Source organism: Otolemur garnettii, unplaced genomic scaffold (genome assembly GCF_000181295.1).
Source record: "Otolemur garnettii isolate 467f Iridium unplaced genomic scaffold, OtoGar3 scaffold00011, whole genome shotgun sequence".
Taxonomy (NCBI): domain Eukaryota; kingdom Metazoa; phylum Chordata; class Mammalia; order Primates; family Galagidae; genus Otolemur; species Otolemur garnettii.
Genome location: NW_003852406.1, coordinates 36,289,450 through 36,306,113, shown reverse-complemented (window position 1 = coordinate 36,306,113; position 16,664 = coordinate 36,289,450). Strand labels below are relative to the sequence as shown.

The window sequence follows — 16,664 nt, the reverse complement described above, 5'->3', positions numbered from 1 at the left end:
GGCTTGTCTACCGGTAGACTACGACTCCCACAATGCCCGGGACCCAGCCTCCCTCCCGCCGCCTGGCTGGACGCTGTCTCCGCCAGTAGGAAAGCAGAGTTTCCAGGGATCGTTCTCGGCAGCCAATGAGCGCGGTGGTGGGTGGACCCCGCCCGTCCATTGTTCTCGGTGCCCCACGGGCTAGAGCAAAGGTGGACCCCGAGGGTCCGGGCGGAGCGCGGGGGCCGCCAGGGCAGGACCTGGTCTCAGGATAGGTGAGCCAGAGAGAAAGACCTGGGCCTGAGGGGACCCAGGGCAGTAGCCTGAGGCTAGAGAATAACGGGCCTGGAGCCAGATGCTGGCAGCTTGCTGGGGGAGGGGTATCGGGGGCGCTGTCGATGTCCCGCGGGCCGGGACAGTTTGGCAAGCCCACCCGGACTCTTTTCCCTGACCCAGAGCTCCTTGCATATGCCCTGGGAAGCTCAGGGTTTGGACTGGAAGGGATATTCGACAGTGTCTCGCGCAGCCTCCTCGTTTTACACAAGGGGAAACTGAGGTTCAGAGGAGGTGTGTCTTACCTCAGGTCACCCAGCGAATTTGCTAACTAGGCACGGTTTTCCTGGGCTCTGGGGTAGGAAACAGTTCTGTGTTCTGTTATGCCTGTGTTGCTTTTAGTTACTTGGGTTGATACACGTTGTGTGCTTCGGTTTTCCCATTAGCTGGTTTATTTTTTGCTTTTTTTTTTTTTTGAGGGCGATTATCTGAGTCTTTATGATGTAGTAATAAGTAATAATTGTTAAACTAATCTTTTGTTGCTTTTATAGTATTTATTTTAAGTCGTTTGTAATTGCACTGCTCTTAGTATTTTGCAGAGTTGCCAGCCAGGTCTTTTTTTCTTCTGTGTCTGTTCGTTTTTAAACAGAGGCCAACCTCCTATTCCACCTGGGCAAGAACTCATCTCTACAAAAAATTAAGAAAAAAAAATTAGCTGGGCACAGTGGCATGCACCTTAATGTGTCTATGGTTTTTATGCCTGGTAGGTTTTGTTTTTATCTATTGTTTTCATATTAGGAGGATTACCTTTAATCATTAATGACTAATAATCTTTGCCAGTGTGACTTTTTTAAGGTTTAAAAATACATCAACAGCAGAGTGTGTGAATCTTAAATTTCACATGTATGTTCTTGTGCAACCTTTGCCAAAGATGTAAAAAGTTCCCAGCACCTCAGAATGCTCCATTGGGCCCCTGTCCAGTCGTTACCTTCCAGAGGTGGCCTTCATTACGTTAGCATAATTTCCAATACATTCTACTGTATGGAAATGCCATAATTTATTAACCAGCCCTCTGTTGCTGAATTTTTAAAGAGCCAATTTTTGCAATCAGAAACAGTGGTATGGTTGAATGTCCTTGCCAATAAAATCTTTTTGCGAAGATGACTTTTCTGGGTTTTGTTTTTTTCTTTTTTTGAGATAGAGTCTGACTCTGTCACCCAAACTAGAGTGCAGTGACATCACCATGACTCACTGCACCCTCAAACTCCTGGATTCAAGTGATCCTCCTGCCTTAGCCTCTGGAGTAGATGGGACTACAGGTGCATGCCACTGTGCCCAGCTAATTTTTTTTTCTTAATTTTTTGTAGAGATGAGTTCTTGCCCAGGCCAGCCTCCCAAAGTGCTAGGATTACAGATATGAGCCACCACACTTGGCCCAGATGGTTATTTTTTAATATAAATTAATAAGAGGCCAAGACTGGATCTAATATGTTTAAAAGTGTAAGCTGAGCTTGGTGGCTGATGCCTGTAATCCAGCTACTCAGGAGGCTGAGGCAGGAGGAGCTTCACACCAGCCCGGGCAACAGAACAAGATTCTATCTCTTAAAAAAAATATAAACCTTCATACTTTAAAGTATGGTAATAACACGATTGAGATACTGCCTTCCTTTCAATGTAGTTCATAATGCCTTGTCATCTGATCCATTGCTACTACTCAAAGTGTCACCATAATGTAAGAAGGTGGTCACTGAGGTTGTGTGACTAAGTTGCATGTTAGGTCAAGGTCACTTGTTCAGCAGCAAGTCTGAATTGACTTAGGGCAGGATAACTCAGGCTTGGGGTTTGAGGGGGATGGTTTTGGATGATTTTGCAATTCTTTTTCTTTCTTTTTTTTTTTTTTTTTGAGACAGAGTCTCACTTTGTCACCCTTGGTAGATTGCTGTGGCATCATAGCTAACAGCAACCTCAAATTCTTGGGCTTAATGATCCTCTCATCTCAGCCTCCCAAGTAGCTGGGACTACAAGGCGCCCACCACAACACCCAGCTAATTTTTTAGAGACAAGGTCTCACTCTTGCTCAGGCCAGTCTTGAATGGGTGAGCTCAGGCAGTCCACCCATCTCAGTCCCAGAGTGCTAGGATTAGGCCTGACCCACCTCCACTCAGCTGATTTTGCATTTCTAATATTCATTCTTTGGCCTTTTGAAAGAACAATGATGTATTTTCTGTATCTTCTCTTACCATAGGGAGATATATTTTTAGGAATAAGCCATTTTCTCCTTTAAGAGGGACAGGAAATGTCTGTTGATTGCAAATGTGAAGATCACTTGGTGGCCTGACTTAAGCTGTTGTGGCTTAGATTGCTTTAGGATACTCTACTTATGGCTTCTGGTTCTCTTTCTTGTTTCTCAGCAGGACTACTTATTGAGATTTGATGAGGAAGGTGTCTTCTCAGAGAGCCTGGCTGGAGAAGACTGAGGTTCAAGGCCTGAGTGATTGCTCCAGGAACGTGGATAATGGCTGCAGAGATGCCAAGAGTTACCACTCCCCTTAGTCCCTTGGTCCAGGTACCTCAAGAAGAAGAGGGACAGGAGAAGGAGGTTACCACTATGATCCTGGAGGATGACTCCTGGGTACAGGAAGCTGTACTGCAGGAGGATGGCCCTGAGTCCGAGCCCTTTCCCCAGACTGCTGGCAAGGGCAGCCCCCAGGAGGAAGCAGTGGCTGGGGCACCACAGGGTGCACTTGGCCGCCTCCGAGAGCTGTGTCGGCGCTGGCTGAGGCCAGAGGTGCACACTAAGGAACAGATGTTGACCGTCCTGCCAAGGGAAATTCAGACCTGGCTACAAGAGCACAGGCCTGAAAGCAGCGAAGAGGCAGTGACCCTGGTGGAAGACTTGACCCAGACCCTTCAGGAAAGTGGTGAGCCACAGAACTTCATAGGGAGAGGGTAGGAGCACCCATCCAAGGTGGTGGAGTGTGGTGTTTATGGAGAAGGCAGAGGTGGTATCTAGGACAGAGTGGGGAACGATGTCATCCCTCTACTTTGCAGATAGCTTATTCATCACCCTTTTAATGCCTTTTTAATTGTGTGAAGTGGTAGTTCTAGAACTTCAGTATTAGAGGGGTTTAGAGGACTATTCTTGGACAATATTTACACACATTGTTTTTACTTACATGTTTATTTGGAGTGTTGGGGGAGTTGGTGGAGGTTAGGGGGAGGGGCTGAATACCCCTATAAGCAATCTCTTGGCACCTTCTCTTGGTTATATGATAAAACCTCCAAATGGTTCCAACAATTTTTTTTTTTTGAGATAGAGTCTTACTTTGTCACTTTTGGTAGAGTGCTGTGGAATCATACCTCACAGCAACCTCAAACTCATAGGCTCAAGTGGTTCTCTTGCCTCAGCTTCCCAAGTAGCTGGGACTACAGGTACCTGCCACAATGCCCAGCTACTTTTAGAGATGGGGTCTCGCTCTTCCTCAGGCTGGTCTGGAACCCATGAACTCAGGTGATTCGCCCGCTTTGGCTTCCCAGAGTGCTAGGATTACAGAAGTGAGCCACTGTGCCTGGCCTAGCAATTATTAATATAAAAACCAAATAATATGATTTTCTTCAAAATGATTGTTTTTTGTTTTTTTTGCCAGGGCTGGGTTTGAATCCGCTACCTCCAGCATATGGGGCCAGCGCCCTACTCCTTTGAGCCACAGGCGCCACCCCAAAATGACAAACCATCTAATAACTAGGGATTTTTTTATGGTATAGTCATCCTGAGCTCCTAAAAGAATAATTCAAAACTTTAGCTTTTGCCTCCTTTGTTACAAAAGTTTTAGGATCCTGGCATGCCATTTAACTACTCTGTCTCCATTTTGGTTTTCCGTTGTTAACCATTTGATTACCAGATATTTACTTAAGATCTATCTGTGCCCCTAGGAATATGTCAAGTCCCAGGGGATATGGCTGCCTTTGTGCTGGTAAGAACTATGGAAGTTCAGAGAAAGGAGCATTCATGTAAAGTCAGTGAAGGCTTGCTGGAGCCTGAGCAGGAAGGAGTCTAATTTGGAGACACACAGGGCAGGAAGGAAGGTATGGACCTGAAAAGAGTTGGGTTGAGGGCAGTGCCTGTGGCTCAGTGAGTAGGGCGTGGGCCCCATATACCGAGGGTGGTGGGTTCAAACCTGGCCCTGGCTGAACTGCAACCAAAAGATAGCCAGGTGTTGTGGTAGATGCTGTAGTCCCAGCTACGTGGGAGGCTGAGGCAGGAGAATCGCTTAAGCCCAGGAGTTGAAGGTTGCTGTGAGCTATGCTTGCACTCTACCAAGGGCAACAAAGTGAGACTCTGTCTCTACCAAAAAAAAAAAAAAAAAGGAGTTGGGTTGAGCAAAGTCCTAGAAGGGCAGAGCCAGTGTAGTATATTTCTTCAGGTGACAGTAGAGAGGGCTGACTCACTGGAGTAGAAAATGTGTTTTCAGGAACTTGTAGATTAAGTAGAGTTTGAGGAAGGGTGGATGAAGGCGGGACCCTCAGCAGGTTCTTGAAGTGGGGCCTGAGAGGTATGGGAGGAAGCTGAGTTTGGCAACAGGATGTAGGTTTGATTGTAGTAGGGAGAGGCTAGGAACAGGAGAGCAGCCAGGAAGCTGCCTAGTCATCAGGCACGCAGCAATGGGGTCTGCTCCTGGTACAAGTGAGAAGGAACTAATAGTAACAATGGCAAGTATTTCTCGAGCTCTTTCTGCAGGCCAGGAAATATGCTTAGCATCTAATAAGCAAAACTCATGTAAACTTCACAGCCTATGAAAATAAAACAAGATTATTATCACCAGGGAAGTTAAGTGAGTCCCTTAAGATCATGCAGCTAAGTATTCCAAATTGTATATGAAAACACTACACTGTACCCCATGTTTGCATCAATGTATACAGCTATCATTTAATTAAAAAATAAATTAAAAATAAATAAATAAAAATAAAAAAAGATCATGCAGCTAAATAGGAGGCTGAACCAAGATTTGAACTTAACATGTCTGAGGACATGGTCCATGTTGTTAAACAGTTTATCAACATGGTATGATGCCAAGTGATGATGCCAAGTGACAGTTCCTAGTAGGGTGTTAGAAGGAGGGGATGTAGACAGGATTAAGACAAAGTGACTAACTCCAGGGTATCTAGCTTGGAGGATTATGAAGACTGGGAAGGGTACCAGGCACGTGCTTTGAGAGGCTGAGGTGGGAGGATCACTTGAGGTCAAGAGCTCAAAGTTATAGTGAGCTATAATTCCACTACTGCACTCCAGCCTGAATGACAAAGCAAGACCCTATCTCTAAAGAATATATACAAAGAAATAAGCATGGGAAAGTAAGGGGAAAAGAAAGGAAAGGAAGATGGTTTGGGGCAGTGGCTACGACAACTTCTGAGGAAAGGGACTACACTGAGGGCTTCCTGTGACAAAGCCCTGCACTGGGCACATTATGTGTCCATCTCACTCAGAGTTCTGTGAGGTGAGTGGGATTGCCATTCCATAGATAGAAAATAGAAATTCAGCAAGGTCACACACCTATTAAATGATAGAGCCAAGACTCAAACTGGTTCCACATGCATTTGGTAGATTCTAAGTTTTATTCCAAGTGAAGTATTTGATTTTTTTCTTTCTTTCTTTTTTTTTTTTTTTTTTTGGCCCTGAAAAAGAACTTTTAATTTTGTTCCTTCTGTTTATAAAATTCTCTTATCCTATTTCAAAACTTTGTTTCCTTGCCTCCTAATGGATGTGACAAATCTGTAATGAACTTCAGGATCTTCACTCATATATCATAGGGGAAATAATATTTGAGGGCTGAGGAGATACCTCTGCAGCAGCTGTATGGTTGGGAGGCACAGGGCAGAGGTCAGGTCTCAGCAAGTGTCAGAGGTGATTACAGCCCTTCGCACCTGGCTTGCTATGGGGACTTTGTGCCTAGACATCCAAGATGGGGACCAAGCCAGACAAATGGGTTTGTCAGTCCCCTGACTTCTCTGCCTTTTCAATTATCTTTGCTTGTCTTTTAACAGATCCTCCCAACCTTCCCTATGGCTGCTCACAGGAGTCATGGCACACATCTTTCTCCCTTCTCAAACATTTGCTCAACAAGATCATTTGACTTCTCTTCTTTTTGTTCAGCCTGAGACTTTTGTTCACATTTACCCAGCACAGGACATTTCAAAATCTGGTATGGTGGTGGTGGTTTAATGTTTGACTAATAGGAACCTCTGGGTACTCACAAAGAATCTTACAATTCCAATTAAGATTAGACATATGTTAATAGTGACAGAGCACATCTCTATTTGTGAATGTTTCCCAAAGATGTTTTAATCCCCATAACCAGCCTTAATCCAAGCTTTTGGTATTTCCCACCTGAATTTTTGCAGCACCCTCCAGGCTGAACCTGCCTTCTGCTGCTTCTCTTTCATTACAACTTTTCCACTCCACTCAGGGCACTCTTCTACTTAAAACTCTTCATTAGTTTCCCACTGTCCACTGACCTCTGCGTTCTACTTGGAAAACATGACCAAGACCTCCCCTACAGCCTGGGCCATCCCCTTCTCCCCATTTTGTAGCCTCTGCTCCATTCAGACCGTACCTTGCCATTTCATGAACATAGCTTGTACTTTCTGGCATTTACCTTTTGCTCCTGAATTTTTGGCTTGGAGTCTCCTTGTCTCATCTCTGTGTGATAAAATCCCAGTTGTCTTTTAGGTGCCCACTAAATTCTTCATACAGCTGCCCTTAAATTCAGTCCCTCTCCCCTGTCCCCAGTTCCACACACGATCACCTCTGCTAGAAGTCATCTCTCCCTGAACATTTGGACTCTGTCTCCTTCTTCCTCTCTCCCCCTCTAACTCTCCTCTCTTTTCCATTCTCCCCACTATCATGAACCTCTGAGCCTCAGAGGTTCTGAGTCAGAAATGTTGGGCTTGGCACCCAGCACTCTGGAGTTTAAAAAGTCCTTTAGGTCAGCAGTTCCCAACCTGTGGGTCACAACCCACAGGAACTGTATTAAAGGGTTGCAGCATTAGGAAGGTTGAGAACCACTGCTTTAGGTCATCCTGGTTCAGATTCCACATTGAGAACCTCTGCACTAGATCTCCTTTTCTCAAACTTCGCAAATTCGAATCACCTAGGCACCTGGAGCCTACTCCCAAGCTTCTGATTTTCTGATTTAATGGGTATGGAGTATGGCCCAGGCAAGGGATTTTTGAAAGCCCCTGAGAGGGTTCTGTTTTCTACACAGCGAAGTTTTAGAGCTTGTTACTCAAAGGGTGGTTGGTGAACCAACAGTATTAGCATCACGTGGGACTTTGTTGGACATGTAGACAATTCAGTCTCATCCCAGCCCCTCTGAAGCAGAACTGGACAAGGTCTTCAGGTGATTTATATGCTCTTTGGAGTTTGAGAAGCACTAGCCTAGACAGAAAGGAATAGAGGTTATCAACTTCAAACCTACTGTGTCCAACCATTGAACCAAAGAGTTGCAGGTGACTGCTCCAGCCATCCCAAGCATCATCTGGCTTTCAGTGTTGCAAGCTTCCTGCCCCAGCAAAATGCTCCCTTAATGACCACAAATTAACATATACATTCGTTTTTCTTAGCCAGGAAAGGAGTGGGGAATGTTGGAGGAGTATAAAAGTATATGTCTTTTTAAAACTAAAATTCTTAGTTTCAAAACAAAATTACTTTTAATTTACTTAAATATTTGAAATGTGTATCAGACAGAACTCTTATGGAAAGTGACATAACTGTAAAGTGTTTGGCAATCCTTCATTTAAACTGATAACAGTTCATTGTTGTTTTTACCAGCAGTTAGTCTTTTAAGGAGCCAGAGTTCAGGTAGAACAATCAATACTCCCAGTTAATCAGGTACCTTCAGGTCCCTGCCATGTTTGCCAGGGCAGTGCTTCACAGGGGAGACCCCAAGTCATAGTGAAGCTGGATGTAACATCAGAATCATTTCTCTGTTTTAGACCAATAACTCTAACCGTGGTGTTGAGAAACAGTGGTATGTCACAATCAGGCAGGAAGGGCTTTACAATAATTTGAGCCCACACAAAAGCACCAAAGTTAGTGACCAATGTATTTTATTATAAATAAACTATAGCAAATTCAAGTTTATCCTTATATCAGCCGTTTTCCTCACGGTCATTGTAATATGCTTTCTAGTAAGGGAGAGGAAGAGTAGGCCTGTGGCCAGGCAGGGGGACTTGCAAGGCCATGGGAGCAGCCATAGGAACGTGCTATGCATGTAAGCCCAGAGCACACATTGAGGACATGAAAGTACAAGAACTGTTGGCTTTGATTGAGTTACAATTGCAGCTTTTGTCTATTAATAAAGAGAGAGGTCCTGTGGCATGTCAAGAACCATTCAGTGAATAGTTTCTGGACAGTGGTCTAATTATTTTGAAAAATCAAAGATTGGATCCCCACTTCTCAACCTAAATGGAAACAGATCCCTACTTCACAGGTTAAACAAAAATAAATTCCAGATGGATTATAGATCTAGACTATACAAGATCTGAAATGACACGTAAGAAAATATTTTTGTAGGCTTCGCACCTGTAACTCAGTGGTTAGGGCGTCAGCCACATACATTGGGCCTGGCTGGTTTGAACCCAGCCCAGGTCTGCTAAACAATGATGACAACTACAACAACAACAACAACAACAAACTGGGCATTGTGGCAGGCACCTGTAGTCCCAGCTACTTGGGAGGCTGAGGCAAGACAATCACTTAAGCCCAAGAGTTTGAGGTTGCTGTGAGCTGAGACAGCACAGCACTCTACCGAAGGGCAACATAATGAAAACTCTGTCTAAAAAAAAAAAAGTAAAGGAAAATATTTCTATATCTTAGGGTGAGGAAGGACTTAATAAGCAATACAGAAATCATCAAAGCTAGATTAGAATCACAAATACAGAAGAAAAGTCATTTATATAAAAAAGGTACTATGAATAAAATTAAAAGACAACACAAAGACTGGGAGGAGGGCAGGCGTGATGGCTCACATCTGTAATCCTAGCACTCTGACAGGCCAAGGAGAGTGGATAGCCTGAGCTCATGTGTTCAAGACCAGCATGAGCAAGAGTGAGACCCCATCTCTAAAAATACTCTGGTGTTGTGATGGGTGCCTGTAGTCCCAGCTACTTGAGAGACTGAGGCAAGAGGATTGCTTAAACTCAAGAGTTTGAGGTTGCTGTGAGCTGTGATGCCATAAAACTCCATCTAGGATAACAAAGTGAGACTCGGTCTCAAAATAAAAAAAAAAAAATACTGGGAAGAAATATTTGTGATAAAGCCTGTAATGTTATAGATCAAAGAGTGAAAATCCTTGGCTGGGCATAGTGGCTCGCACCTGTAATCTCAGCACTCAGGAGGCAGAGGTGGGAGGATCCCCTGGGCTCAGGAGTTTAAGACCACCCTGAGCAAGAGTGACATCCTGTCTCTACAAGAACAGAAAGATTGGCCGGGTGCAGTGCACAGGCCTGTAGTCCCAGCTACTTGGGATGCTGAGGCAGGAAGATCACTTGAACTAAGGTTTTTGTTTGTTTGTTTGTTTGTTTTTATTTTTGTTGTTGAGTCCCACCCTATGCCCCTGAGCAGAATGCTATGGTGTCATAGCTCACTGCAACCTCAGATTCGGGCTGTGGGCATCCCGCTGCCTCCGCCTCTGGAAGCCTCTGGGATTATAGGCACTTGTCAAGGCACCTAGCTGGGTTTTTCCATTTTTTTAGGAGTTGGGGTGAATCCAGGTTTTTGAGGTTGCTGCAAGCAAGGCTGACACCACAGAATACTAGACTATACAACAGAGCAAGACTCTGTCTCAAAAAAAATAGAAAGTCAAAATCCTTGAACTGTAGGATGTCTATAAACTCCTAAGAAAACTTAGCCCAGTAGAATAAAAGGTGAAAGATAAAAATAGGCAATTTAGAAATGAAAAATTACAAATTATAACTATGAAATACAGAATATCTACCTGTGAATTATTAGGGAGATAACCATTAAATTAAGATACTATTGGGCGGCGCCTGTGGCTCAAAGGAGCAGGGCACCGGCCCCATATACTGGAGGTGGTGGGTTCAAACCCGGCCCTAGCCAAAAATTTAAAAAAAAAAAAAAAAGTTAAAAAAAGGATTAAGATACTATTATTTCTAAGAATTCTCTGCCTTTCTGAGCATTTAATTTAATCTTTTAAAAGTAATTTTCAGAATTTTTTTAGTAGTCAATTTGTCCTTTTTTTTTTTTGGAGAGAGAGGATCTGGCTCTGTAGCACAGGCTGGAGTACAGTGGTGCCATCATGGCTCACTGCAGCCTTCCTTAAACTCCTTAGCCTCTTACCACCTTAGCCTCCCAAGTAGCTAGGACTACAGGTGCACACCATCATGCCTGGCTAAATTTTTTTTTTTTTTAATTTTTTGGAGACAAGGTCTTGCTTTTTGCCCAGGCTGGTCTCAAACTCCTGAGCTCAAGCAATCTTTCACTTAGGCCTCCCAAGGTGCTGGGATTATTGGCTCAAGCCATCAGGCCTGACCTTGTCACTAATTTTAAATTTGGTAGAGTACATAAATTTATATAGATGAGCCATATAGTCTTTTTTTTCTTTCTTTCTTTCCTTTTCTTTCTTTCTTTCTTCTTTTTGAGACAGGATCTCCATCACCTGAGCTAGAGTGCAGTGGCATTATCATAGCTCACGGCAGTCTCCAAATCCTAGACTCAGATGATCCTCCTGCTGCAGCCTCCCAAGTAGCTGGGACTATAGGGGCCTGCCACCATGCCCAGCCAATTTTTCTATTTTTGTAGAGACAGGATCTCTACATTTGAGAGAGCCTCTTGCTCAGGCTGGTCTTGAACTCCTGGCCTCAAATAGTCCCCCTGCCTGGGCCTCCCAAAGTGCTAGTATTACAGGTGTGAGCCACCTTACCAGACCCATGTATTCTTTTTTATTATAAATATAACATAAAATTGACTTTTTTAACCATTTTTAGGTATCCTGTTCAGTGGCATTAAGTACATTCACATTGTTGTGTTACCGTTACCAGCTTGCATCTTTAGAACTTTTTCCACTTCTTGAACTGAAACTCTGTACCCATCAAACAACTCTGAATTCCTCCTTACCCCAGCAACTCACTACCACCATTGTTTGGTTTCTATGGTTTTGATGACTCTAGGTTCCTCATACAAGAGGAATCAAACAGTATTTGTGCTTTTGTATCTGGCTTATTTAACCTAGTATAATATTCTCAAGGTTTATCCATGACAAAGGATGGTTCAGAATTTCATTCTTGTTCAGAGCTGAATGTCTCACTCTGTATATGTGTGTAAGAGAGAGAGAGACAGAGAAGAGAGCAAGAGAGAGACTTATCCACTTATCTGTTCATGTTAGTTTAGCTGTTCCTGCTTTTCATTCATTGTGAATAATACATGAACATATATGAACAAATATCTATTCAAGTCTTGGCTTTTAATTCTTTGGGGCATATATGCCCAGAAGTAGAATTGCTAGATTATTAAAATGCTATTTTAATTCTTTTTGAGGAACCGCCATAGTGTTTTCTGCAGTGGCTGTGGTATTTTACATTCCCACCAGCAATGCACAAAGGGAGAACCATATATTCTTTTCTTTCTTTCTTGGATCTTTACCGTAAGAACCTAGACGAATTCTTCTGAGTCTCTCTCAGACAAACTTTTGACAATCTGTTTATGCTTTCCAAAACCTGAATTTAGTCACAGATGAGTGGATGTGGGTCTCTCTGTTAATAAGTGGGTAATTCAGTATTACATGCAAGAAGAACAAGCTTGTTAATTGTTCACAATAAAGCATATGATTTAATAAAAATGGATCAATATTCTATAGTTACTGATTTATATACTTGTGTAATAGTGCTGACTGTCAGTTACTGTAAATGTCGCCTTCTTGGAGGGGCACTCTGCTCGTTTACTTTTCCATCACCTGCTTTAGTTCCTTTGTGATATTTGTACTATCTGAAATTAGAGAATGTAATATGAATAAAGAATGTAATTTTTGTGAGGTTCATGAACTTTCAAATTGCACATCATACTCCAAAGCCCTTGTTTTAAAGTCTCTACGTAGATGGGGGACATCTTCTCCACTTCAGTAGTTTTAGGGGAGATCAGTGACATTTGGGAAGTGAGATCTGTTCTTTCCTATTTCCTTAATGCCTTCTCATTTCTAAGTTTTCTCTAGTGTCTATCTGGGCCTTCCAACCTTTTGCTCAGGTTCCTCACCATTTTGGCTCAGAGCCCATAGCTCAGTGGGTAGGTTGCCGGCCACATACACTGAGGCTGGCGGGTTCAAACCTGGCCCAGGCCTGCTAAACAACGGTGACAACTGCAACAAAAAGCCGAGTGTTGTAGTGGGTGCCTGTAGTCCCAGCTACTTGGGAGGCTGAGGCAAGAGAATCACTTAAGCCCAATAGTTTGAGGTTGCTATGAATCCTCCTGCCTTGGCCTCCCAAAGTGATGGGGTTGTAGGCATGAGCCACCATGCTCAGCTTCATATTTTCATCTAAGAGTTTGATACTGTTTTGTTTTGTTTTGTTTTTTTAACGTTCAAATCTTTGATTCATTTGAGATTTGTCTTAGGGAGACAAGTGAGACTCTGTCTGGAAAAAAAAAGAAGCCTCTTCTTTGTATGTAATTGTGGCCACAAAATTTGCTCACCCTGGCATCTTGGAATAGCAAACACTATTTCTACTAGTACAATTCCTTTTTAAAAAAATTCCCTACTGCTGCCATATCATGTCATCACCACTCACAGCATGTTGGTGAAAATATTATCCTTGTATTTGATCAAAATCAGGTTCTGAGTTTTCGTTTTCTTCATTGGCGGCTGAAGGAGTTGCCTGTGCTTGAAGGTGCTGTACTTTGTCTCCCTGATGTCACAAGGGCCAGCCTTTCTTTAGGAGCTCAGGACCCTTCCGACCCTTCTCATTCTTCCTAGCTAAATGACTTTCCCATTTGGAGGCCCTTGTTAAGGCAGGTCACCTGAAGGGCTACTCTTTTCTGTCCTTGAGAATGGCTCCTGTGACTCTCTGTTATCAAAAGGCATTTTCTAAAGAACTCCCAACCCCCTCTGTTCTTCCCCAGACTGTGACAGTCTCACATCTCTGTCAAGGTGAGGAAGGATGGGTTTGGTCCTTCAGCAGCAGACAGTAGGGGGATATTGGGTCTGGATTCCACTCAGAAGGGCCTCTGTAATGAGGTAATAAAAATAACCCCACAAATTAGGTTATCGCACTTAAAGGATCCCAGATTTTTAAAAAATCCTCTCATATTTTCTTTCTTGTTTTGTTTTTGTCTTGTTGTTATTGTTGTTGTTTGAGACTGAGTCTCACTCTGTTGCCTGGGCTAAGGTGAGGTGGTGTCATAATAGCTCACAGCAACTTCAAACTCCTGGCCTCAAGAATCCTCCTGCCTTGGCCTCCCAAAGTGCTGGGATAATAGGCATGAGCCACCATGCTCAGCTTCATATTTTCATCTAAAGAGTTTGATACTGTTCTTTTTTTATATTTAAATCTTCGATTCATTTGAGATTTGTCTTAGCATGGGTCCAACTTGAATTTTTTCATCTGGCTGTGTCTTTCCTCTGTGGTTTGAGTGTCTGCCCTTGTCCTGTGCTACATTCCCATAGTCCAGTGGTTCTCAACCTGTGGGTCACGACCCACAGGAACTATATTAAAGGGCTGCAGCATTAGGAAGATTTGAGAACCACTGCCATAGTCGTTGTGCAGATCCTCTTCTCTGCCATTCCATCTGTCATGCACCACCTGTATGAAATTCTGATTCATGTGTCTGCTAGGTCTGCCTGAAGGTTTTGTTTCATCTCTTTGGTCTGATTTTGTATAATGTTTAACTTTTGAGATTTCATAATAACTTAACATCTTACAGAGATAATCTCTTTCCTCCTCCCCATTTCAGTCAACAGTCTCTCTTAATGTTTATTTTCATACATTTATACTTTAGTTACATGATTTGCCACTGTTAAATGTTATCTTTTAGATTTCCAGGTATGAAAAGGCAATGAAGCAGATGAGGCAATGATTGCCAGATAAGGCAATCAGCAAACATATCCTATATCCCACCTATACCTATAAACCTTCAACTTCCACTTTTGTTACAATGTCATTTCTACACTGCTCTATGACATTTACTCTAAGCATCCTAATTGCCATGGTAAATTTAGTCTTTGTTCTAAAGTTAACTTTATTAGGTGTTCATCCCTTAATAGTCCACAAATTTGTATATGTTCAAAGCTGTTTGCCTATAGGTTTAATATGTGAAGAACAGTTTTGTTGAATATAAAATTCTTGGCATATATTTTCTTGAATATCACATGGCTATTTCTTCTCTGACTTCAGGTACTGAATGTTACTATAGGGAAATCTTGAAACCAATTGACCTTCCCTCTTACAAGGGATTTGATCTTTTTGCTGTTATCCACCTGTCTCGCTGTTAGCTTGGGTTAGTTTTCCTTGGCACACAGTAGAACTTTCAGAGTTTCTTATACCTTTTTAGATTATTTGTTCTAGTCCTTTTATTTGTTCTAGTATTTGTTCTAGTCCTTTTAGTTTTCTTTGAGAACTCCAATTACCTGTATATGTTCATTGATTCTCCTTTTTCTTTTTTTTCATTTATTTATTTGCGGTTTTGGCCAGGGCTGGGTTTGAACCCACCACCTCTGGTATATGGGGCTGGCACCCTACTCCTTGAGCTACAGGTGCTGCCCTGATTCTCCTTTTTCTGTCATTTCCTTTAATCCTCTAACCTTTCTTTGTTTCCATTTCATTTAATTGTTTCTTTCTCATTTGGTCCTCTTTTTCCCTTTTGCTTTTTTCCAAGATGCCTATTTCCTTTTGTGCTCCTTCCCATTTTGTCTTTATTTCTCCAAATGCCTTTTCTCTTGTGCCCCTCATATCTCTATCCAGCAGCTAGAGGGCAATTATATGAACTCATAGTTTACTGGTAGCTTGTATGATATGCCCATATGTGAAGATTTACATTAAATTATAGAGACCATTATTTACTAAATTCAGCATCTAACCTTAAGTAAACAATTTATTAACATTAATAATAGAAATGTCACCAAGACTTTGTGTAATTGTTTTACTAATTGTTTTCTCTGTTTTCTCAGGAGGTCTAATGTTAGGTCTTAGGAATAATCAGGCTATAATATTCATCAAAACATCATTAATTTATTTCTGTGTACTCCTACAGAATTTCAAAAAAGGACTGGAGACGCTACCAAAATATAGCACAAGAAATTTATAGGAAGAAAGAAAATAGGCCGGGTACAGAGGCTCACCCCTCTAATCCTAGCACTCTGAGAAGCTGAGGCAGGAGGATCTCTTGAGCTTAGAAGAGACCAGAGACCAGCCTGAGCAAGAGCTAGACCCCATCTCTACTAAAAACAGAAAAATTAGCATTTTGGCAAGCACTTGTAGTCCCAACTACATGGGAGGCTGAAGCAGTAAGATGGCTTTAACCTGGGAGTTTGAGGTTGCTGTGAGCTCTGTTGCCATAGCACTCTAGCCTGAGGCAACAGAATGAGACTCTGTCTCGAAAAAAAAAAAGTAATGAGAGGCAAAACATGAAATAAAAATACACAAAATACATGATATAAAAACATCCAGTATTCTCAGGCTGGTCATGCACATTAAGGAAAAATTGAAGACTTCTGATTTTTATTTTAACTCTGTCTTTCCAATTCTAATTTCTCACATGATAACATAATTTCTTATTTCAAGTTGGTATTTAGTAAATGCCTGTTAAACTTTTGTTAAATATAAATGGATAAGTTGTTTGAAACACCACTGGAAAAAAAAAATAGCATCCAGTATTCCTGTTTTAAGCTTTTGGCTCCAAGATTCCAAGCAGGCAAAGCAGAAAGGGAGCCATAGTCATGGGCATGAAACAAACACAAATCAGTTGCCCAGAAGAGGAGCTCCTTTGGGGATTGAGGTCAAGAGAGAAATTTGTTCTTCAGTCTCATTAAGAAGACATTGTGTGGGCCGGCGCCCTAGCTCAGTGGGTAGGGCTCCAGCCACATACAAGGAGGCTGGCAGGTTCACACCCAGCCCGAACCACCTAAAACAACAATGACAACTGCAACAACAACAGAATAGCCAGGCATTGTGGCAGGCACCTGTAGTCCCAGCTACTTGGGAGGCTAAGGCAAGAGAATTGATTAAGCCCAAGAGTTTGAGGTTGCTGTGAGCTATGATACTATGGCACTCTACCCAGGGTGACAGCTTGAGACTCTATCTAAAAAAAAAGGACATTGTGTTTTATGAACAATGTTGTCAACAACTTCCCAGCAGCATTTAAGTTCCTGACAGCGATTAATTTCTTTCTTTCTTTTTTTTTTTTTTTTTTT

General features: G+C 42.4%; 1 protein-coding gene across 2 annotated transcripts in view; it reads left to right on the top strand.

Moving 5' to 3' along the window:
- The first annotated feature begins 208 nt into the window (after positions 1-208).
- ZSCAN2 (zinc finger and SCAN domain containing 2) overlaps positions 209-16,664 on the top strand; it is a 19,714-nt gene continuing 3,258 nt past the window's right edge. The window contains exons 1-2 of one of the 2 annotated variants that reach the window (XM_003784613.3): positions 209-254; positions 2,664-3,173. In XM_003784613.3, coding sequence (XP_003784661.1) covers positions 2,768-3,173 — 406 coding nt within the window. In that variant the 5' untranslated portion in view covers positions 209-254; positions 2,664-2,767. The remainder of the gene's footprint in view (positions 255-2,663; positions 3,174-16,664) is intronic. The other variant, XM_023510095.1, reaches the window with a different exon arrangement.